The 24836-nt window shown below is 32.0% G+C and overlaps 2 protein-coding genes across 5 annotated transcripts in view; one reads left to right on the plus strand and one right to left on the minus strand.

The window, feature by feature from the left end:
* The window catches only part of LOC114339901 (uncharacterized), a 92253-nt gene that overhangs the window by 20741 nt on the left and 46676 nt on the right, over positions 1-24836 (plus strand). Inside the window, exon 3 of one of the 4 annotated variants that reach the window (XM_050647272.1) lies at positions 24447-24495. The exons of the other annotated variants lie outside the window; for them this stretch is intronic. Coding sequence (XP_050503229.1) covers positions 24447-24467 — 21 coding nt within the window. The 3' untranslated portion in view covers positions 24468-24495. The remainder of the gene's footprint in view (positions 1-24446; positions 24496-24836) is intronic. 4 annotated transcript variants of the gene reach the window in all.
* Positions 21134-24836, minus strand: part of LOC114331342 (hydrocephalus-inducing protein-like) — a 691883-nt gene continuing 688180 nt past the window's right edge. Inside the window, exon 72 of the mRNA XM_050647266.1 lies at positions 21134-21583. Within this exon, the coding sequence (XP_050503223.1) occupies positions 21253-21583 (331 nt within the window). The 3' untranslated portion in view covers positions 21134-21252. The remainder of the gene's footprint in view (positions 21584-24836) is intronic.

Consider the following 24836-nt stretch of genomic DNA (forward strand, 5'->3'; position numbering starts at 1 on the left):
TGGGAACAAAAACGATGTTACGAACTACAGGAGTGTATGCATTCAATCATCACTTCCAAAATTGTTTGACAGTATTATCAGCGACCAATTAAACTGGATGTGTCGCGGGCTAATAAATAAGAATCAGCATGGCTTCTGTTCAAGTCGTTCAACTCTAACTAATCTGTTACCATATCAATCAAAAATAATTAAAGCTTTGGAAGAATTCAAGCAAGTTGATGCAGTTTACACAGATTTTTCAAAGGCTTTCGATCAAGTAGACCATAATATTTTTCTCAGGAGATTATTTGATATAGGGTTTGATATTTCGGCTGTAGGTTGGATCAAAAGTTTATTGTCAGAGCGTAGACAGATGGTCAAAATACAGAGGTTCCCCAAGGGGGGCACTGTTCCCCAATGTTTTTCAATCTGTTTGTGGACTCAATTTTTGAGTGTTTTGAAAACAGTGAAGGTCTCGCTTTTGCTGATGATTTCAAAGGCTACAGAATAATGAATTGCCTAACTGATCAACAACTGCTGCAGGACGATCTTGACAGATTAACGCAGTGGTGTCACATTAATAAATTGAACCTAAATATATCAAAATGTTGTCTAATTAGTTTTTTTAAGGGTTCCAGAAAATATGACACTTCTTACGAACTGTGTGGGCAACCATTAAAAACTGTATCAAAAATAAAAGACTTGGGAGTAATTTTCGACAAAAATTTAACATTTGTCGATCATATTAACTCTGTCACAATACAGTCATCCAAAATGTTGGGTTTCATCGTGAGAAATTGTAGGCATTTTTCTGTTGACACTGTCAGAAGCCTTTACTCTTCATTAGTCAGATCTAAATTTGAGTATGGATCAGTGGTGTGGTCTCCTTACCAAGCTGTCCATAAATATACTGTAGAAAAGGTTCAGCATAAGTTTCTACGATTTTGTGGATTCAAATTATATATTGGGATCTCTGATCATAATTATTCAATTCTGGAAAAACAACTGAATTTGAAAACACTTTCAGAAAGGATAATCTGTGCTGGATTAAATTTTTTGCATAAAATTGTTACAGGGAAAATTGATAGTGCTGAATTGTTGGAGTCGGTTAACATTGAGATTGTCACACGAAATAGGAGACATAACTACTCTTCTTTTCATATACCCTATCATCGAACAAATTATGGTATGAATTTGCCTATAAAAAGATACTCGAGATATGTTAAACAACTTCATTTGGAAATATTTGATATGTCTGAGAGTGGGTTCAGGGCTCAATTTAATAGAATCAATTTCATAGAATAATTAATACTTTAGGTTAGTGTAAAACTTTAATTATAAATTTAGGGTTGTAATGTTAATTGTTGGTTGTTTGAACATTGTTGCAGGTTGAAGTATTTTTGTTGTTTTTTGATTATATTTTTTCTCAATCTATTACATACATGTTACATTTTACTATTTGTTAATTGTAACTGTTAATGGGGTTTTCCCGTAATATTAATAAATAAAATAAATAAATAAATTACGGTTCTTACTTCGACTATCCACCTCTTCCGTGGTTTTCCTACTGGCATACGTTCCACCATAGTTCCGCTAAGCGTTCTACTATGATGTTCTGTCGGTATCGATTCTTATAAGATGGCCTGTCCAGCGCAATCTTTGTATTCTTGCATAATTTGCTATAGAGGGTTCTCTGTAATATTGGTATAACTAGTGGTTGAACCTTATCCTCCATATACCATTGTCGTCAATGGGTCCCAGTATTCTCCTTAATATCTTTCTTTCAAAATTTATGAGCTAGGTTGAAAATGTTCAAAAGTATGAGGTTGACAGCCAGCCCTATTTCTTTCGCATTTTCTTTAAGCCCCACATATAGTTCTGTGCAGTGGCGTAACAAACTCCGTCGCCCCCCCTCCGCAGAATTGGAAATGGGGCTCCCTTTAAAAAATTACTAAATGCGATATGTGTAACAAATACCTATATGTGTTACAGCCCAGTAAATCAACGTAAAATATGGCGATACCCTGTAATTTTCAGTGTCACCACCGAAGTGTTCAACTCAAGACTTTTCGAGTTATTTATGAGTAAAAATGTTTATTGTTCAACAAAAAACCACGTTTTATGCGATTTTTCGCAAATAGTTCAAAGAGTAAGTATTCGATCGAAAAGAATATTGTAAGCAAAAATGTATCACACTTATAAAAAAAAAATTAAACAAAAATAAAGTCTATTGACTCAGTAAAAGAAAACTTGTAGCTCATGAAAAGTTTTTCTTATTCGCCTATAAAATCTTATTCGTTTATAAAAAAATGTAACAAAAATAAGGTCTATCGACTCAATAAAAGAAAACTTGTAGCTCATGAAAAGTTTTTCTTATTCGTCAAATTCCAAATCGAATATTTCAACGTGAAATAACCAAAAAATTAAATACTGTTCAGGGAAACTCATTAGAATTTTTTTAAAGTGCTTAAAAGAAGCTTTATTTTTTACAAAAGTTTCTAGCATCAAAACTAAGCTATTAAGCTCAAAATACAGTTAATCCCATTTTTGGTAAAAAATTGTGAAAATCTCCCCCTATTTAGCACGCCAAATGAAACTAATCATTATCGCCTTACAAATTACCTAACTTTTTTATACGACCTGTAAGTTTCACCGGTTCAAAGTGCTTATTTTTAAAAGGGTTCTAGTTGAAGGGCTTGAACGAGTCACTAATCACGAGTATATGCAAATTTTAAACAAAATAAAGCCAAAATATTTATAAAAGCAAGACCTACCTACATTTCTTTACTCTTTGAGATTTTTCGTATCACTAATACGTTTTAAGTTATTTTGAAAAAAGGCATTTTTCCAAAATAAAAAAAAACTTTTCAAAAATAAGAACTTCGAACCGGTCAAACTTACAGATCATATAAACAATAAATATTTAAAGTAAATGGTAAAGCGCTAATGATAAATTTGATTTGGGGTGCGAAATAGGGATTTTCACTATTTTTTTTTTACCAAAAAAGGGGTCAACTTTATTTTGAGCATAAATAGTTTTGGTGCTAAAAACTTTTATAAAAAATAAAAATAAAGCTTTTTTTGAAACATTTAAAAAAAGTTTTAAGAGTTTTTCCCGAAAATTCCTTCATTTTTTGGTTATTTCAGGTTGAAATATTTGATTTGTTACTGGACAAATAAGAATAATTTTTTATGAGCTTTAACAGTACACCATTTTCTGTATATTATAAGCTACATTTTTGCCACAAATATTTTTTCGATATCTAATATTTAATTCAATAAATACTTATTTTTGAGTTATTTGCGAAAAACCCGTCTGAAAACGTTGTTTTTTTTTTGAAAAATAAACATTTTCACTCGCAAATGACTTGAAAAGTATTAGCATAGATAAAGAAACTCCATAGAAGAACAAAAGTTGCTTATAATTAGTCAATTTATACATTTCCGGACTTATTTTAAACATATGTTTTTCACCCGAAGGAGGGGTGTCACCCTCAAAGTAAAAGCAACCAACGGCATAAATCCAACTTTGAAGTGGAGTGTAACTAGAACTTAAATCCAAATTGTCAAGCAAATACGTCCGTCGTGACGCTGATAATTTCACTCCAAAACTGTCATTTACTGAGCTATTGGTGTATTCATGCATTGTTTATGACGACTTACATTTTTCATCTTTATTGGTATAGAATAAAATAGAACAAAAATTACTAAATTATAACATTAGTATTATTCTATGAGATGAACAACTTTCTTCTTGCACTATCTACTATCAGCAAATATATCTACAATTTTATTAATTCGGATGGCCAACTTCATTTTCAATACTGCACTGCTTAAAAAACGTATGTAGGCAAATAATATAACAACAGATTTTTACATATATTAGACAACAAGATGGGGCCTTGACATATTGGGGACCCCCGTAAGCTTCATGCTGCGGGGGCCTCTGTTACGCGTCTGGATAATTGAATTGAAATACTAAATGTGGGTAAAGATTAAAGAGAAAACCCATTTCTAGATTTAGAAATATTGTTCTAAAATTCGGCAAATTGCAATTCTCAAATCTTTCAATAGTCACGTACAAAGCATTATAGTTTATTGTCGTTACCATAAAATTTCGGTAGACCGGAAGGGATTAAGTTTCTAGATATTATGAGATGATTCACTTAGCAAATACGTCTATTTAGAAATTTACGTTTTTAATTTTAAACACACAACGTAAAATAATATAACAATAACAGATTTTTACATAATATCAGATGACAAGATGGGACCCCTAAGCGATTGGGGCCCCCCCGTAAGCTTCACGCTGCGGGGGCCTCTGTTACGCCCCTGGTTCTGTGACTTCTATTGCGGTTCTACATATCAAGTTTACATCATCTACATACATTGCAATCTGCTTAGACTTATTAAACAGTCAATTTTTTGGGTTTACAGACATTTTTCTTATGACATACATGTGCACTAAAATTCATAGTGCTAGAATTAATGTGTTTTTTTGTGAGTTTAATAGCCTTGGCCCAGCCAATTAGCCAGACATTTTGATATTTTAAAACAAACAAATATGTTTTTAAAAGTCACTTTTAGTACACATAGCCCAAATAAGTTACAAATTTTTTGCTAAGGCAGGAGCGTAAGTTTGCTTGTATAGAAATTGGCCCACTTTTAACTTGATCTATATTTATTTCTGAAACTAATTACTTCCACCAAAAAAGGGATATACTTTTTAAAAGATAATTTAATAGGCTTTAATATGAGAATTGTTTATTTGATCTAAACCAGTTTTTTTTTGGTACCACCTAACTGAGATATCAAAAGATATCAAGTAAGTATTTAGAAAAGTCAGTAAATAGGTAACAAATAGATTAAAATGTATTAAATGTTGGAGAATAACTATTAACAGTTTGTTAAAATTATGGGGAAATCTTTCAAAACAAAACTTCAAATATTTGAAAACTCGACGTCTCAATATCGACTGCATTGAAAATTTTTTTGGCGGTATTAGACAACAGAGTGGAAATAATGTAAACCCGACTGCCATTGAGTTAAAAGAGCATTTCTCAAGCTGTTATGTCAAAATTGTTTCCATTTCAGAAACAATGAACTGTAAAGATGATTTAAGTGAATTGTTGCTAAATATAAAATCTACAAACATAACTAAATTCATACATCAAGACAGTGGCGGCCCGTGAGGTAGTGCCATAGAGCCATGGCACTACCTTGCTAACTATGCAGAAACATATTTTTTATCTTAAAAACATTTTAATGCCTGTTTATTTTTTTTGTGAATATTTCTCTTTATTTTTATAAATTATATCAAATCTGGCAACTGTGTAGCGCAATGCAAATCTACCTACTCTGGCCACCCACAGCTGACCGGATAAAGGATGAAAATCATAAAAATCCCAGTGCCGAACGGCATAGTAGCTCGTGAGAAAAGAGAAAGATTGTATGAGCATCCTGTGTAAGTTACAGAGAGAGAGAGCGGTATTGCACTTTTAACATACGTTTAAATTGGAGTCTCCGTGCCAGGCTCGAAATCTCGAAAAGGAAGTTAGTGGATCTTAAGATACAATGTTTTAGATCTACATATTTCTAGTTTCTTTACGCGTTCGCTTGACGCTATTGTGTTTATTGTCTACTACTGTATTGTATATTTGTGTTTATACTCTACTATATTTTTTAATCTGTAATTATTAGTTAGTGCGTTGTGATCGTGGGTGTCGTAGGTATAAAAATAATATTTTGATTATTTTCTACGTTTAATTTATTTATTGACAATGAATCAAATTAGTATATTAAAAAACTCTTTTGGTGGTTTTTCGTTAAAAAAAAAACTACAAATTAAAGAACTCGGTCGGCCTTTACCCGATTTAAAAATTGAAAAACAAAGTGGAAATGGACAAAAACTTCGCTGTCGTAAGTTTAATAAAATTATTTATGATAAAAATAGCTGGTTGTGTGGTTGCGAACAAACTAATAAACTCTTCTGTTTTGTATGCGTTTTGTTTGGAGGTGACGAGACTTGGTCAAACAAAGGCACCGATGATCTTGTACATATATGGGAGAAATTGAAATCCCATGAAAAATCTAAAGTGCACATGAATAACGTTTTTAGCTTTTCAATGCTTGGTAAGTTAAATATAAAAACCCAATTAAATTCAGCTTATCGTGATACTCTAATTAAACATAATGAACAGGTAGATAAGAATCGATATGTCTTGAATCAAATCATAAATTGTATAAGGTTTTGTGGAGCTTTTGAGTTAGCTCTAAGAGGTCACGACGAAACGAAAAATTCAGACAACAGAGGCATATTTAAGGAGCTGGTCAATTTTAGCGCTGAATTAGACAACGACTTAAAGGTTTACATTCAAAGTTCCAAATCTTTTAAAGGTACATCAAAAACAACACAATATGAACTACTGGAGTGCATGTTAGATGTTTACCACGAGGAAATTAAGAAAGAAATTGAAAATTCTTATTAACTTTCTCGCCCAAGCTATTCAACCAAGCGCTAGAAGATGTGTTCAAACAACTACACTGGGATGGCTTGGGTATAAACATAAACGGGCAATATCTGAATCACTTACGATATGCTGATGATATTGTATTAATAACAGAAAGAAGTGAAGAATTACAAAGAATGATGGAAGAACTAGATAGAGAATCGACAAAGATAGGACTGAAGATGAATTACAGTAAAACAAAAACCATGACCAATCAACAAGAAGAACTAATAATTACAGTGGCACAAACAAGAATAGAACAATTAAAAGATTATATATATCTAGGACAAATCACTAGATTAAATAAAGAAAACCAAACCGAAGAAATAAAAAGAAGAATAAGATTGGCCTGGGCATCATTCGGAAAACTGTCTTATATTTTAAAGAACAGAAAATACCCGCAATACCTAAAAACAAGAGTATTCAATCAATGTATACTCCGTGTTCTAATACATGGCTCTCAGACATGGACGTTTACAAAAGAAAATATGAAAAAAATAGCAAAGACAGAAAGACAAATGCTGAACATTAAACTATCAGACAGGAAAAGAAACGAATGGATCCGTAACAAAACAAAAGTGAAAGATGTCTCTATTCAAGTAGCAAAGCTTAAATGGAAGTTCGCCGGACACACCCTACGGCAGAAGCATGAAAGATGGACTAAGATGATTATACATTGGAGACCGTGGAACCACAAACGAAAAAGGGGAAGGCCACAGATGCGATGGTCGGATGACCTGATGAAACACACTGGGTCAAAATGGATGCAAATTGTTCCAGATAGAGAGGCATGGAAGAAGGAAGGGGAGGCCTATATCCAAGGATGGATGTTTAGGGCTGATTAGATAGATAGATAGAAACCTAAATATGCTACTGTTTATTGTTATAATTGAATCAGTAAGCCTCATTTTCAAGAAAATACAGTACTTTCATCAAAAAGCGGTTCAACTCTCCCGGACTTCCCCTACATTATCAATTTTAGTATTGACCCTTGTGTTCGAATAACATATTACATACTATGTCTTACCAGTCCTACTGAGAATATTCTTAAACGCTTGGAAGATTTTGAGCTGTGGGTATACGGACGACCACTAAGAATAAGCTGGGTCAACAGAATAGCGAATTTACATAAAAATTTTAATTTGGAAACAATGCTATAAATCACAACAGAACATAATTTAAAACATATATCAAAGAAAAAAAAGTTTTTTGTCTTTAGTTTGGCCCCGTAAGACGATTAAAAGCGAAAGAAAATTTAAATTATAGCATGCAGCCCAAAACGCGCCCTCATTGGTCGTGACGTCATATCATTATAGTATTTTAATGTTGTTCTGAAGCTATTTCCTTGTGGCATTTTTATAATGAACTATTTTAAATGGGAAATAAGCCACAATTTTACCAAAAAAATGAATTTATTAACGTTTCGACGCCGGGTGTCGTTGTCAAAATACAAAATAATACTAAATAAACAAAAATGTTGTTGCTTAGTAAAATTTCTAAATATTATAAACGATCAAGAAGAGAATAAATTTTACAATGGAAAAGGAATATAATAACACTCTGCCTTTCCTCGATGTTTTAGTCTCAAAGAAGGATACTGGATATGAGACTCAGTGTATAGGAAACCAACACATACCAACAGATATCTCAATTACAAATCAAATCACAACATCAACGTTAAAAAGGGAATCATTAAATCCTTATATGATAGAGCCAAAATTACTTGTTCTAACGAAAATTCATTTTTAGAAGAAAAACATTTGTTAACATCTGTTTTATTAAAAAATGATTATCGTTTATAAATAAGGAATTGTCAAGATTGGATCGAATGGAACAGAACAACTTAGAAAGGGATCTTATTCGCGGTGTGCAAGTACTCGGAAGGGATACGCGAAACGATCGTGCGCGAATAGCGGAGAAATATTGCAACTTTCTTAAATAATTCATATTGTCAATTGAAATTGTCAAATTGACGTACATTTCATACCTATTGTCATTTAAAAAGAAAAATTATACAGGGTGCGCCAAACCTCTGGTCTTCTTTGATTACCGCTAAACTATGAGATATACAAAAAAATATTTATAACAAAACTAATGTGTATCAAAGAGGTCTATAATTTAAAATTATTTTCAATTATACAGGGTGAGTCAGAACGACGGTATGTACCAAAGTTGTATTTTTTTAAATGGAGCACCCTGTATATTAAATCATTTTTGAATATAATATTTAAAAATATGAAAAATTTGTATAAGGTCTTATAGGTCTAAAGTTAATAATTTTCGAAATATTTACATTTTTATTGAGAAAAATGGTAATATTTATAGGGTTGTGGATTATGTTTCCAAGGAAATAAAAATTTGGGTGATAGGTCAAAGTTTTTAAAATATAGTGTTATTTTTAAATAATTTAATATTTTTTACTTTTAGCCATAAAATATACAGTGTGATCACTATTTGCAAATACAAAATTTTCTCATTTTTTTTAAATGGGACACACTGTATATTACTTTTGCGTTTTGTATTAAATATTACAACCTTTCTTTTGGTATAAGGTTGTATGCACCTAGCATGTTTCGTTTTGTAGATATTTAAAAAAAAACTATAGATTTTACGTGTTTGCGGATTTTTTATTTAAAAATTTTTTTGCAAAAAAAATAATTAAATCTGGTTTTAGAAACATACACTAAAATATAAAATATGAAGATAAAAACGTAATTAAAGATTAAAATAAATCGTATGCTAGTACAATTCAATTGAATTTAATAACTTTAAATTATTTTACAAAAAATATTTTACCATATTAATGAATGCATAAATTAGTTACTAAATTAAATAAACAACCAAATTTTAAATCAACCGTAGTCATTTTTCTACTACAGCAACTTTTCTGTACCAAATTAATTGTTAGTTAAATTGTATTTAGTTAAACTTTTAATTTACCTTTTAAATTTACTTACACACATCTTGAGAATATAAAAATTATTATAAAGTATGCTTTGAAACAAATGAATGTTAAATGTATCATCCAAATTATTTATTAATATAAATAGTATTTACTGGTGTCACAAAAACTGGGAATACTTTTGTAGTTGAAATTTTTGTAACAATTTTTTTTATTTTAAATTTTAATTTTTTAACCGAAACATTTTTGGATATGACATTTGTTTTGGGCGAAACCATTAGAAAGCATTACCAGATTTTGTGACACGAGTAGGTACATAGATACTATTTACTTCTTAATATACTTCCATAACGTTCATTTGTTTCAAAGCATACTTTATACGTTCTCAAGATGTAGGTAAATTAAAAAGTTATTAACTGATCTTACTCGTAAATATAATATAACTAACACTTAATTTGGTATAGGAAAGTTGCTGCGGTAGAAGAATTACTACGATTGATTTAAAATTTGGTTGTTTATTTAATTTAGTAACTAATTTATGTATTCATTAATATGGTAAAATATTTTTTGTAAAATAATTTAAAGTTATTAAATTCAATTGAATTGTACTAGCATACGATTTATTTTAATCTTTAATTACGTTTTTATTTTCATATTTTATATTTTAGTGTATGTTTCTAAAACCAGATTATAATTATTTTTTTTGCAAAAAAATTTTTAAATAAAAAATCCGCAAAAACGTAAAATCTATAGTTTTTTTAAAATATCTATAAAACGAAACATGCTAGGTACATACAACCTTATACCAAAAGAAAGGTTGTAATATTTACTACCAAACGCAAAACTAATATACAGGGTGTCCCATTTAAAAAAAATGAGAAAATTTTGTATTTGCAAATAGTGATCACACTGTATATTTTATGGCTAAAAGTAAAAAATATTAAATTATTTAAAAACAACACTATATTTTAAAAACTTTGACATATCACCTAAATTTTTATTTCCTTGGAAACATAATCCACAACCCTATAAATATTACCATTTTTCTCAATAAAAATGTAAATATTTCGAAAATTATTAACTTTAGGCCTATAAGACCTTATAAAAATTTTTCATATTTTTAAATAATATATTCAAAAATGATTTAATATACAGGGTGTTCCATTTAAAAAAATACAACTTTGGTTCATACCGTCATTCTGACTCACCCTGTATAATTGAAAATAATTTTAAATTATAGACCTCTTTGATGCACATTAGTTTTGTTATAAACATTTTTTTGTATATCTCATAGTTTAGCCGTAATCAAAGAAGACCGGAGGTTTGGCGCACCCTGTATATTGTGAAGCAATATTAATATGATATGCAATTATCATATAAAGGTAAATTTAATTAATTGTATTTTGCTTGCAGTACTGCATTTTAATAACTAATTTTATTTACTACATACAATTGTTTACGTTTTAATAACATAACCTAAATCTTATTTTTTCTTCTTATTATTTTTTTTGGACTATGGCCTTGACAATTATCCAGTAACCAGCACCATATGATTGGCCAATATAATTAAAAGTGCGAGTAAAAGTGCAGAGCGAAGAAACCAGGTGTCGCTTTTCCGAACTTGGACGGTCCCAATAACATCCACAAGAAATAATACGAGGAAAATATCAATACCATATTTTATATAAAAGGACTATCCGAGAAACTTAAAACAATAGGAAATAAATTCAACATTTCAACAACATTCAAAACAACAAACACATTGAGATCTATTCTATCTAAAACTAAACCTAACAATGAACAAGAAAGAACAAAGAATTGTATTTATAAAATACCTTGTGAATGCGAACAATTTTATTTAGGTGAAACATCAAGACCATTAGACGTTAGAATAAGTGAACATCAGTCCTATATTAAAAATAGAGAATTTGATAGATCTCAAATATGTCAACACGCATGGGATAATGAACATAGAGTTCAGTGGAGATATTTAAGTATAGTCCTGAAACAAACAGATAGTAAAAAGAGAAAAATCAAAGAAGCGGCTCTGATGAAAACAATTGTGTCGCAAATTCCTCGGCAGAATGCAGTAGGATGTGGTTACCCATACTAAAAGAGGAAGTCAATAGAAAGAAAATACCACGATTAGTAAGTCGTTAGCATATCGAGTTGGTACATATTTTATATTTTAGTATTATTTATATTATAATATGTACAGTCAGAAAAATGAAAGAATACCCATGAACGATCACATCAATCAGATATTTTGTATTTGCCATCTTTTTCTATAACAAACGTTTGTTATTTATAGAAAAAAGACAGCAAATACAAAATAAGTTATTGATGTGATTGTTCATGGGTATTCTTTCATTTTTCTGACTGTATGTATTATTAATATTATTTATAATTTAAAATACCGTATGTACGTTAAAGTCAGAATTTAGTATTAGTTTTGAGAGTAAACTAAATGTAAGCATAAAATCCTTACGATCTCGGGATAGTATTACGAGGTTTTTTCCTGGTTTTCCCTCGTGATTTATTTTTGTGGCGGATATTCTTGAGTTGGGGTTGATTTCATGTAATCGAATGAACTATCTTTTAGTAAAGTCGTCCCAGGAACGTAACTCATCAATATTGGCAATATCATTTTATAGTCTTCTACTTTAAAATGTATAATAATACATGCCTGAATTGCCGATATAAATGAGTCAGATTAAATAAATAATTAGAAGAATTTTTTACTAAGCAAGAACATTTTTGTTTATTTAGTATTATTTTGTATTTTGACAACGACACCCGACTTGGGCGTCGAAACGTTAATAAATTCATTTTGTCATAAACGTTTGGCATTCATTATGACACTCAGTTTTATAAATATTTTGATATTTGCTATTTCTGACTAATAGTTGAGTGTTTTTGTTAAGACATATATTATTACAATCATCATCATCAGCATTCAACCCGGATCTATCCACTGCTGGATATAGGTCTCCCTCAGTATTTTCCATGCATTTCTGTTTTGTACTGTTTGCATCAAATTCTTGTCGATCCGTTTTATGTCATCAGACCATCTGGTTGGCGGACGACCTCTACTTCGATATGCTTCTTGTCTTGGTCTCCAGTATATTATTCGCTGTGTCCATATGTTATCCGACATTCTAGCTATGTGTCCAGCCCAGTTCCACTTTAGGGTCATAATTCTTTGTATGGCATCCGTCACTCCTGTTCTCCGTCTTATCTCCCTGTTCGTAATTCGATCCCTACGAGAAATGCCCTACATTGAGCGTTCCATGGCTCTTCGGGTAACACAAATTTTATTTCTTACTTTCTTGGTTATTGTTAAAGTTTCTTCACCATATGTAAGTCAATACTGGCAACACACACTGATCAGAGACTTTTCTTTTGAGACACATAGGCAGTTCTGACTTAAGGACATATCTCAGCTTGCCGAATGCCACCCAAGTGAGTCCTATGCGGCGGCTTAGTTCGCACGTTTGATTATCTCTCCCTATGCGTATCACATGCCCTAAGTACTTATAAGGTAGGCATCCTCAATAGGCATGCCATTTACTGAAATCTTTTCGCTTAACACAAGATTTGTCATGATTTGTGTTTTTGTCTGGTTGATTTTTAATCCAACTTGTAAGGAGGCTAGGTATAGTTTCTCCAGTTGCGATACTGCATCATCGATGCTGTCAGCAAAAAGAACAATATCGTCAGCGAATCTCAAATGACTAAGTATTTCTCCGTTGATATTAATTCGTTTTTAACTCAGATTTGCGTTCTTAAATATATGCTCTAATAATGTTGTAAACAATTTTGGCGAAATTGTGTCTCCCTGTCGCACTCCTCGTTTTATTTTAAATGCGTTGGTCTTTTTATCTGCCAGTTTCACGCTTGCATGTTTATATAGCGATGATCTATACGACACTCTGTTAAGGCTTTTAACATTTTTTGATGACTTATGATGTCAAAAGCTTTTTCGTAGTCAACAAATATCAGGACTATATAATCAATGCTTATATACTAACGACAGCAAGCTAATGGGTCGGTAGTTTCTAAGGTCGCTGATATCTCCCTTCTTATCGAGTAAGACGATTTCTGCGTTGTTCCACTGCGTCGGTGTTATCGCTTCGCAGACATTTATTGAATAATTTAGCAAGTGCCAGTAAAAGTTTATTTCCTCCTAGTTTTATGCTTTCAGTCATTATTTTGTCTTCACCTGGGGATTTATTATTCTTCATCTTTTGAAGAGCATTTTTAATTTCGCAAATAGTTATGTTCGGCATTAATAATTCTGAGCCTTGATTCTCTATTTTTTGGTAAAGGGCGTCTTTCATCGGATTTACTTGTTTCATAAAGTTGTCTGGAGAAGTCTTCTACTGTTCTCATTATTTCCTCCATATCAGTCACAATGTCGTCTTGTTTATTTTTTAACTTATGTATGCTCTTTTTTCCTGTGGACATGTTGTGTCTTAGAAATTTCAGACTTCTGTTTTCCTCTACCACCCTTGTCACCTCTCTCATGTTATGTTGCCTTATGTCTTTTCGGATCTCTTTGTTTATCGTTTTACTGAGTTGAGTAAGTTCTGCGTAGTTTGTGTTATACCTGTCCCTTGGCCCCCTTCTTTCTTCTATAACATTTTTAGTGTTAAGACTTATTTTTTCATGTTTTTTCTTCATTTAAGGACAATACAACTTCTCCGCTTCTTTAATCGCATTTACGATACTTTCGTTTAAAATTTCGACCTGTGTTTCGTCGTTGATTTGTTGCAGATTGAGGTCAATGATGTCACGAAAGTGGTCTGTATTTTCAGGCGGGGTCCATTCACGCTTGTCTGATTTTATTATTTTTGTTCGTTCATTCTTTAAATTGAACAGAATTTTTGTTCGAATCAATCTGTGATCTCTTCCAATTGTAAATCTGTTTAAAACGGACACATATTGTACAATTTCTTTCTTATTAGCAATGATAAAATCTATTTCGTTCTTTTTGAAACCGTTTGGACTTTTCCACGTCCAATTTCGTTAGGGCGTTATTACAATGACATACGATAAATGTCATTATAAAATATAATGATGTGACGTCACAAGTGGGCGCGCGCTTTTTGGGTCGTTTGAAATGGTAAATACACAGAAGATTTTAAAGGACCCCGCAACACTCCTTATGAAAAAGTGGTCCCGGTCAAATTTAACGAAACTTCGGTCAATGATACTTCTCAGTGAGTAGATTAAAAAAGTCCAGGGCACCTAGGTCTGAAAAACTACTGTTCTCGAGCTACAGCCTTCTAAAGTTCTTAAATTCAGGTAGTCGGTTTACGTTAAGTGCACTAATTTACGGTTGCGTGTTGTATATGAATTCGTGGTCAAAAATAGATGCATCGTATTTTAGTCTTCACAAAACCTCCGGAAAGTCCTCAAAAACTGAAGAAGCGCTATAGAAAATGTGCTGCTAGATTGACATAAGAATTATTATGTTTTCCACCTACCTCTACCGAAAGTATACTTTTCCTGACCTGATTGTAGGGAGCAAAATCGTACTTTTCCTTCCTAGGGAGGAAAAGTAAAACTGACGTCATGGTATGTCATTGATGAAATAACTTATTGACGCCCTATACAATATTCTATTATCTATTACCTAAGTATCTATACATTTTAACGTTTGTTGTTCTGAAGCTATTTCCTTGTGGAATTTTTATGATTAACTATTTAGTGGGAAATAAGCCACAATTAAATTAAAAAAATAATTTTATTAACGTTTCGAAGCCCAAATCGGGTTTCGTTGTCAAAATACAAAATACTATTAAAATAAACAAAAATGTTGTTGCTAAGTAAAAAAATTCTTCTAATAAATTTATTTAATCTGACTCATTTATATTGGCAATTCAGACGTATATTATACATTTTAAAGTAGAAGACTTTAAAATGATATCGCCAATATTTATGAGTTGCGTTCCTGGGACGACTTTACTAAAAGATAGTTCATTCGATTACATGAAATTGTTGGGATTGATTTCATGTAATCGAATGAACTATCTTTTAGTAAAGTCGTCCCAGGAACGCAACTCATAAATATTGGCGATATCATTTTAAAGTCTTCTACTTTAAAATGTATAATATACTCGTACGTCTGAATTGCCAATATAAATGAGTCAGATTAAATAAATTTATTAGAAGAATTTTTTTACTTAGCAACGACATTTTTGTTTATTTTAATAGTATTTTGTATTTTCACAACGAAACCCGATTTGGGCTTCGAAACGTTAATCAAATTATTTTTTTAATTTAATTGTGGCTTATTTCCCACTAAATAGTTAATCATTTTAACGTTTATTTATAGAGCACCCTGTATTTTGCAGAATGGTAAAAATAGTAAATTGTTATTTTGATTTAACAATGTTTACATTAATAATTTGACTTATATTTGACAGTTGACAGTTACACTGTACCTACTTGTTAGTTTTAGCGCTCTAATAAATTTTGTCAGTTACATATCTAAATAAATTATTTAAAAATGAAAAAAATACTTGATATTTGAGGAAGGTGGAAAAATCATATGTATAACATGGGAGTAAAGTGCATTTTCCTCCCTCGAATGATTAATGCAGTAAACTTCATTCTCGGGAGGAAAAGTAGTACTTTCCTCCCTTGTTATACAAATAGTTATTTCATAAATGGTTTAAACGTATCCAATACCAGCCCAGCTGCTTTTCACCCTATCTTTAGAAAACTACTCTACAGTGGCGGATCTAGGGGGATAGGGGAATTCCCTCGTAACACGGTCCAGAATTAAAGAAAAAATTGTTGAGACATAAAAAATATATTAACTGACATAAAACTTACTACAGACAGACAAATTCAACCCAATTAACTCGACAGTTAGGAAAATAAAGACAACTATGGCACCTATGTCTTTTAACCAGTTTGGGTTTATCTTTTTTATATGTCTTTTGGTTAGTGTTTCATTGAAAGTTCCCCAAGGGAAAATGTCTAGATCCGCCACTGACAATGAAGAGCCTTTAGAAAACTGAGGAACAACCATAACAAGTGGTGCTAGAGCCGCACAAGACTTCTCACGTTTTCACGTATGCATCGATGTAGTGTTAGTAGATCCATCAAAATAAGCAGGCTGCGGTGGCTAGGCCACATAGCGAGAATGAACGACATGGAGCCGTCCAAACATATTTATAACGAAATACTGGTTAGTTAACATGACATATTATGATACATCTAACCGAAATCAGCAAAATCTTAACGTGCAAATAGTCGAAGTCGAAGATCACATAAACCCGATTTTTCCGTAGAAGATTGTAATTAATATTTCGCGTTTACTTACTACCATGTATGTACTTTGTTTTTTTTTTCGTGTTGAGATCAAATCCATGTTCTCTACTCATATCTGATATGCGGGGCATTATTCTGTGCAAACCATCTAGCCTATTTGCAAAAACTACTGTTTCGTCAGCATATTTAGAGGCACTCTATTCTTCATGCGTGAAAACGTGAGATGTCTTGTGCTGCTCTGGCAGCACGTCTTGTGGTTGTTTCTCAGTTTTCTGACGACGCTTCTGTAGCAGTGGCGGAACATTTGCCTTGGGGGAGGAGGCGACTTCCAATAAAACATCAACCCCAAAATACATAAAATAGATAAACTCAAACTAGATATAAAACATAGATAATAACATGTGCAATAAGTTTCCTTGATTTTCCTGACTGTCGTATTAATTGGGTTGAATATGTATGTCTGTAGTAAGTTTCATGTCAGTTAATAATATAGTTTTTATGTTTCAACAATTTTTCCTTTACTTCTGGACCGTGTTACGGGGGAATTCCCCCATCCCCTAGATCCGCCACTGTTCAGTAGTTTTCTAAAGATAAGGTGGAACTGCAGCTATGCTGGTATTGGATAAGCGTGAACCATTCATGAAAACATGATAATTCTTATGTCAATCTAGCAGCACTTTTTGATCACGAATTAATATGCAACACGCAAATATGCATTAAAAAAATGAGTCTGTCTTCTTTTAATAATAGATATTTTCATTTACTTGACCGTAAATGAGTGCACTTAACGTAAACCGAGTACCTGAATTTAAGAACTTCAGAAGGCTGTAGCTCGAGAACAGTAGTTTTTCAGACCTAGGTGTCATGGACCTTTTTAATTTACTCACTGAGAAGTATCATTGACCCAGTGGCGGCTCGTGATTTTTACAATAGGGGAGGCTATGCTATACCTAACTCTAAAATATCTAGACAAATTTGCACTAACAAAAAAATGCGCCAAAAAATGTAATGTAAGGCCCCATTTTTTGACCATTTTTTATTTACATTTCATAATATCATCATAATTCATAATATCACATCATTTTAAAAATAATTAGTCTAATTGTAACAGTTTAATACCAAAGTTTGTGTCGTTTATTTGTTAACAATTCCATCTTTGTAAGTAGATATGCATATAAAAATAAATACCTACAGATTTGAAGTTTTACAGTCCATACAGGTTGACGGTTCACATTTTTTAAGATACTCAACTGAATTTTTTTAATTCTAAACGCGGCCGACTGCGAATCCAAAAACATGATAAATTGCCGATATTTTGCTTTGAGTTACAAATATCGGAAAAAGTTATTTGAACAAGTTGTTCCAAATATTATTCTAACCCCAAATACCAAATTTCATAACAAAATTCGAACTTTTAGTTTTTTCATTACTTTTAGTCAAGACCCTAAAATTCGTTGTCCCGAGATGCACGCAACGGCAACGGAGCCGAGAAGCTAGTTAGCCTCCGTTGGTAAATCTCCGGGCAGCGTGTGATAGCACCGTAGATGCCACTGTTAGGAGACCGGGTCTCCTTAAAAGCCTGCTGCGCTGCGCGGAGCATTAGCAACGGAGGCTGGCCGGCTTCTCGGCTCCGTTCATGCATCTCGGGATAACGCAGGGTCCCGCCTACAATAATAATAAAAAAACTGGACGCAATCATGCGTTCTAATGCTAATGCTCCGTGCATATGGATATTTAGTGATAATATGGAATTTACACGTTGTATAATAGTGAGAGTGCTTGTTGTTTTTCGCGATTCAAGATAAACAAAACAGTGTAGCGTGTGTAAAAAATTTATGGGAAGGCTAAGCCTCCCTTGCCTCCTCTGACGAGCCGCCACTGCATTGACCGAAGTTTCGTTAAATTTGACCGGGACCACTTTTCCATAAGGAGTGTTACGGGGTCCTTTGTACTTCTAAGTTATTATGAGTTTTTGAGGCGTGAAATTTTGAAAATCTCATTTTTAAACAAATCTTAACTTTATTATGTCTTAAAAAAAGGTACCAAGTTCCGTATTAGAAATGATGAGGTCTTTAGACGGCTGAACCAAACAATACAACTGGTCGATATAATAGAAACGCAAGCTGGAATACTTCAGTCTCATTATGGGACACCCTAAAAAAATATGAACTTTTTCATCTGATCATTCAGGAAAAGATCCAAGGTAAACGTGGTCCTGGTAGAAGAACATGATGGCTGAAAAATCACGATACAATGGTATGGAAAATTGACTACATCATTATGTATTTTATTTATTTATTGAAATATACATCCACCAGGTATAAACCCATAAAGGTGTACATAAGAAAACTACATTGACTGAACACTTGATGACAAAATATAAAATAAAATAAAGAATAACCAAAAATGTTTCTGTTGTTAATACACATACCTACACAGTAATAAAAAAAACAAAGACCTTAATAAAGAAAAATAACATGACATCAATTCGATAACCTATTGCGTATTTCGCGTTTAAAGATGTTAAACCTAAGAAAAAAAAATGTCCACAGATCTTAAGTTATTTACACTTCTGCACATACTTTTTATCGGACAATAGAAATTATGTTGCGAATTAGGCACCGAGGTATGAAAAGTTACACCTGAACGTCACACATCTCGTGGTACATTAAAGTCTAGAAGACTAAGCAAAACATCGCTATTAATTAGGCAATTGACAATTTTGAAGATGAATATTAGGTCGTTTATTTCACGCTGCTTACGCAGTGAATGGAACCCAAACTCATAAAGGAGTAAATTATACAGGGTGTTTGGTAAAGAATGGGCCATAGCTTAACCTTAGATTTCTGAGGCTAAAATAGGTCGATTTAAGCTAACTTACCTTAGTACAAAAGTTGATAATAACCGAAATACAGGGTGCCAAAGTTAAACATTTATTTTATTTATTTTTGAATATTTCCTGACAGGCATAGGACAACAACACGAAATTTGGTAAGTGGTGCTGGTACCGTAGACCCTACTAAATTATGTTAAACAAACGTTTCTGGCTACTACCAGAGACGTACAACGGGGGAACGTGAATGGTTGATCCTTCCTAAATTCTATGCCACTGGCGGAATTTATATTTTAGTGCAATTTTTTGATTCTCCAATACTATCTTATTTATGTAAATAACATACTCTTTATTCGTAACGATAATGCTATTAGTTTTCGAGATATTTGAAGCTAAAAACGACGGAGCATAATACATTAATCAAAAATAAGTGTGCCTTTTCGTATTTAACTTCAAATATCTCCAAAAATAATGGCTTTATCGTTACGAATGAAATCGTTATTTGCATAGAAAGTATTGGAGAATCTAAAAATTATGCTAAAATAGCAGTTTCATCAGTGGCGTAGAATTTGGGAAGGGTCAACCATTCACTTTCCCCTATAGTACGCCTCTGGTAGTAGCCAGAAACGATTATTTAACATAATTTAGTAGGATGTACAGTGCCTACACTTTCTGCCAAGTATGACACGGATATGTCAAGTTATTTTAAAGTATTATTTTTTTTAAATAATTTATTCTTTGTTTAAAATTTTCAGAACTATTTGTGCCCGGTACTATAAAACTATTTGACATATCCTTATGATACTTGGCAGAAAGTTTAGGTACTGTTCCCCCTACTAAATTATGTTAAATAATCGTTTCCGGTTAATACCAGAGACGCACGCCAGGGAAAAGTGAATGATTGACCCTTCCCAAATTCTACGCCACTGATGAAACTGCTATTTTAGCATAATTTTTAGGTTTTTTAATACTGTCTATTCAAATAATACACTCTTCATTCGTAACGATAAAGTCATTAGTTTTCAAGATATTTGAAGTTAGAAATGAAAAGGCACACTTATTTTGATTAATGTATTATGCTCCTTCGTTTTTACATCAAATATCGCGAAAACTAATGGCTTTATCGTTACGAATAAACAGTATATTATTTACATAGAAAGTATTAGAGAATAAAAAAATTGTACTAAAATAGAAATTCCGCCAGTGGCGTAGAATTTGGGAAGGGTCAACCATTCACGTTCCCCCGTCGTACGCCTCTGGTACTAGCCAGAAACGTTTGTTTAACATAATTTAGTAGGGTGTATAGTACCAACACCACTTACCAAATTTCGTGTTGTTGTCTCATGCCTGTCAGTAAATATTCAAAAATAAATAAAATAAAAGTTTAATTTTGGCACCCTGTATTTCGGTTATTATCAACTTCTCTACTAAGGTAAGTTAGCTTAAATCGACTTATTTTAACTTTAGGAATCTGCGGTTAAGCTATGGCCCATTCTTTACCAAACACCCTGTATAAGGCTGCCACTGAAGGCTGTCAATGAAGCCACGATAGCTAATATGCTAGCCAACATGATATCCAACTATCGATAATGACCATGGAACTAGAAGAACATTAATCAATAATAATATGTAGGTATACGTTTTATTAAAAATAAACATTTTATGATAATATAACAAAAAAATATACAGTATATAAGTCCTCAGACTGTCAATATTATTACAAAAAGATTGTATTGAAGATTTCTTTACTTGTCAGTTTGGAGATAAAAAGACCACTTGACAGTCTCTTTTTGTTTGTCGTCTTCTGTATTCTTGCGAGTAACAGTCAATTTCCCTGTGATGGGATAAGCCACATCCAAGCCACTCTTAGGGTGAGTAACCATAATTTTTGTTGACTGCCTTCCTTTAACTTCTTCTGATTCCAATTTTGCTTGAAACATTTTATTATCAATGTCATAATAAAAAGTTTCTGCATAAGTAAAAGGGTTGAAAAAACTTATGGGCGTAGGTGTCCCTCTTTTTATTGTAAAAGGTCCTTTTGGGGTGGGCGGAATGCATTTCCCAAATAAAGGAAATCTAAAAGTAAGTAATCAAAATTAATAAATAATCATTTCATTGTTAGACGTTTTATATTTCAGTTCATTCAGAGAGCATCATAAGCATCCTAGCCGGTTTCAAAATTTATTAGATTATCATCAGAGAGTGCATATATGATTATCGCTGAACAAACTAAAATTTTTGCTGCCAGTATCGATTCACAACGAAATAACATGATGGTATGGATGTCGTGGCGACATCTGCTTAAAACAAGCGAAAGTTTTACCTTTAATAAAATTAAAATAATATTAAAAATAAAACTTTATTGAGACCAATCTTCTGGTAACATCTTCGTGGTTTCTAAAATTTGCAAACCAACGAATTGCTGGAGCAAAGAAATCTGAGGGAGATCTAAAGTTGCATCTCACTTGTTGCTTTTCCAGCGCGGTAAAATTCCAACGAAGAATGATCCCGCATACTCAGAAGTAAAACTCATGAAAAAAAAAAAAAGAATGTGTGTGTACTTTGTTTGTACGCACGTAAGAAGTTATACTTCTATTATATGATTCCAACGAAATTAATATATGTACTTTAAACAGTTTGTTTATATTTTATTTAAATATTAAACTAATTTTAATACTTACTACTTTCCAAACATTTTTATTAAAACAATACCAAAAATTAAAAAAAAAGAATAAAATACACACAAACATATCGAAAAATGCACCAAAGAAATGATTTCCGAACAATAATTGTTGGCAAAAATTTTAACAAAATACGCATTTTCTGAAAAAAATTATATAACAAATATATTCACAATCATAAAATGTATAGAGAAAATAAAAAAAAGAACGTGTGTGTACTTTGTACGCACGTAAGAAGTTATACTTCTATTATATGATTTCAACGAAATTAATATACTTTAAACAGTTTATTTATATTTTATTTAAATATTAAACTAATTTTAATACTTACTACTTCTCAAATATTTTTATTAAAACAGTGCCAAAAATTAAAAGAATCAAACACACACAAACAAACACATTGAAAAATGCCACAAATGATTTCTGAACAATGTAGGAAATTTTTTTAACTAAATACGTATTTTCTGAAAAAAAAAATTATATAATAAACTTACAATCATAAAATGTATAAAAAAAATAAAACAAAAGTTTCCATTGGGGTTCGAACTCGCTTATCAGCGCAGTTAGTATTGAAATTTATTCACCTTAAACTTTTACCCACGGAGACCATGTGTCATCATTTGCGAAGATCAACTAACTAAACGGATTAAACTTTTGACGGTTCTGAATTTAACCAAATTATTTTGATTTTGAATTGAAATTATTTAGAATTGAAAGAAATATTAGAATACAACAAAACATAGAGTAAGAAAACAATATATTAGGTGAATATTAATAGAAATTTTGATGGTAATCAAATTATGTAAATCAAAGCATTACATACTATTTTAGTAGGTTCTTATTAAATTTTCCAAATAGGTAGGTCCAACCTATGAAATTTTTTATTAGGATACTGAAACATTTACAATTATTACGTACCTGTTGCTTTTTACAACTATTCAAAAAGTCACTACAATATTATAAACTTGCATTTTTCTCTGCCATCACAACAATAAAAACTAATATACACAACATTAATTTGTTTATCCAAAATCTCCATATTGAACAATTATTATTGACAGATGATTTTAACACCCAATCAGATCCCGTATAACGTTTATAACATACTGTCTGTGTGCGCATGCGCGCAGAATTATGAAATTTTAGTCTCAATCGCGCCTAAAGTAGTATAACTTCAAAAATAAAAAAAGTATAGGATTGCTCCGGACTCGAACTCAAGACCTCTCGATCTCTGGCCGAATGCTAAACCAAATACGCTATGAGGACTGTGTCTGTATCGGTTCGGACGTACCTAATGACAGTTCACGGTAACAAACAGACTGGAAGGTGAAGTATAATAAATATACAATAAAATGTTTTAATAATACTCATCTTACTCCTGAGGAAGACAAATCCAAAGACACAAAAATTATAATAAATATATTTACTAAAAACACTAATATATTCTTTTCACACCTTTTCTTGCACTGATATATTTATACATAACTTGAAAGATTCAGCAACTAAACGCCATACTGTTTGTGTGCGCATGCGCGCAGTATTATGAAATTTTACTCTCATCGCGCCTAAAGAAGTATAACTTCAAAAATAAAAACTTGCATTGGGATTCGAACCCGCGTCCTTAGGGTTGAAATCCACTTACACACACCCGTCACCCAACTTGACCACTTACACGTACTTGTCATGTGGGAAGGAAGGCTAACTGAACGTTTTACTGTTTGACAGTTCTGAATTTAATTAAATTAGTTTGTTTTTTGTGTGTGTGTGTGTTCACAAAGGGAATTAAAATATTAAAATACAACAAAACATAGAGTAAGATCACAATAGGTATATTATATGAAGAGTGGTAGAAATTTTGTTGGTAATCAAATTATGTAAATCAAAACATTACCTACTAGATAGGTACATACATTTTCCAAATAGGTAAGTACCTATGTAATTTTTATTATAATACTGACACATTTACAATTAAGTATGTACATGTTGCTTTTAAAAACTATTTAAAAAGTTACTACAATTATAAACTTGCTTTTGTCTGTGTCCTCACAACAATAAAAACTAATATACAATATTTGTTTATCATAACCTCCATATTGAACAATTTATTGTCATGCCATTTGAACACCCAATCAGAGAAAAAATATAATGCGTCTGCGCCGGGGAACAAGGTTTTTGATGAATTCGCGCATATTCAATTTCACTCCCATCACGCCTAAAGAAGTATAACTTTAAAAACTAAGAGCCTTTTTATATTTCAGTTTGTTCAGAGAGCATCATAAGCAACCTAACCGGTTTCAACCTAATAAGGTGAGTTCAACCTCAATAAAATTGTATTTTTAATATTATTTTACTTTTATTAAAAGTACTTACTTTCCGTGTCCGGAACACCAACAACTTTAAATTCTGTATTTCCAATGGTTGGCCACATAGATGGCCCTGTCATTTGCTAAAATTAAGTCTTCTTCTGTGCAGATCTCTCTCATCTCTGTGCATGATATTAGATGCCGGCTGGTTTGAACCGCGCCACAGTCGCAGGTATCGTCCTCCTGGTATCCCCGTTTTTTCAAGTTACTAGCACAACGTGAAACTAGGTGACTAGGTTCTTCGTCTGTTTAGCGCTTTCCAAGTCGGATACGGTAAATTGTGTC

This window comes from Diabrotica virgifera, chromosome 3 (genome assembly GCF_917563875.1).
Source record: "Diabrotica virgifera virgifera chromosome 3, PGI_DIABVI_V3a".
NCBI classification, from domain to species: domain Eukaryota; kingdom Metazoa; phylum Arthropoda; class Insecta; order Coleoptera; family Chrysomelidae; genus Diabrotica; species Diabrotica virgifera.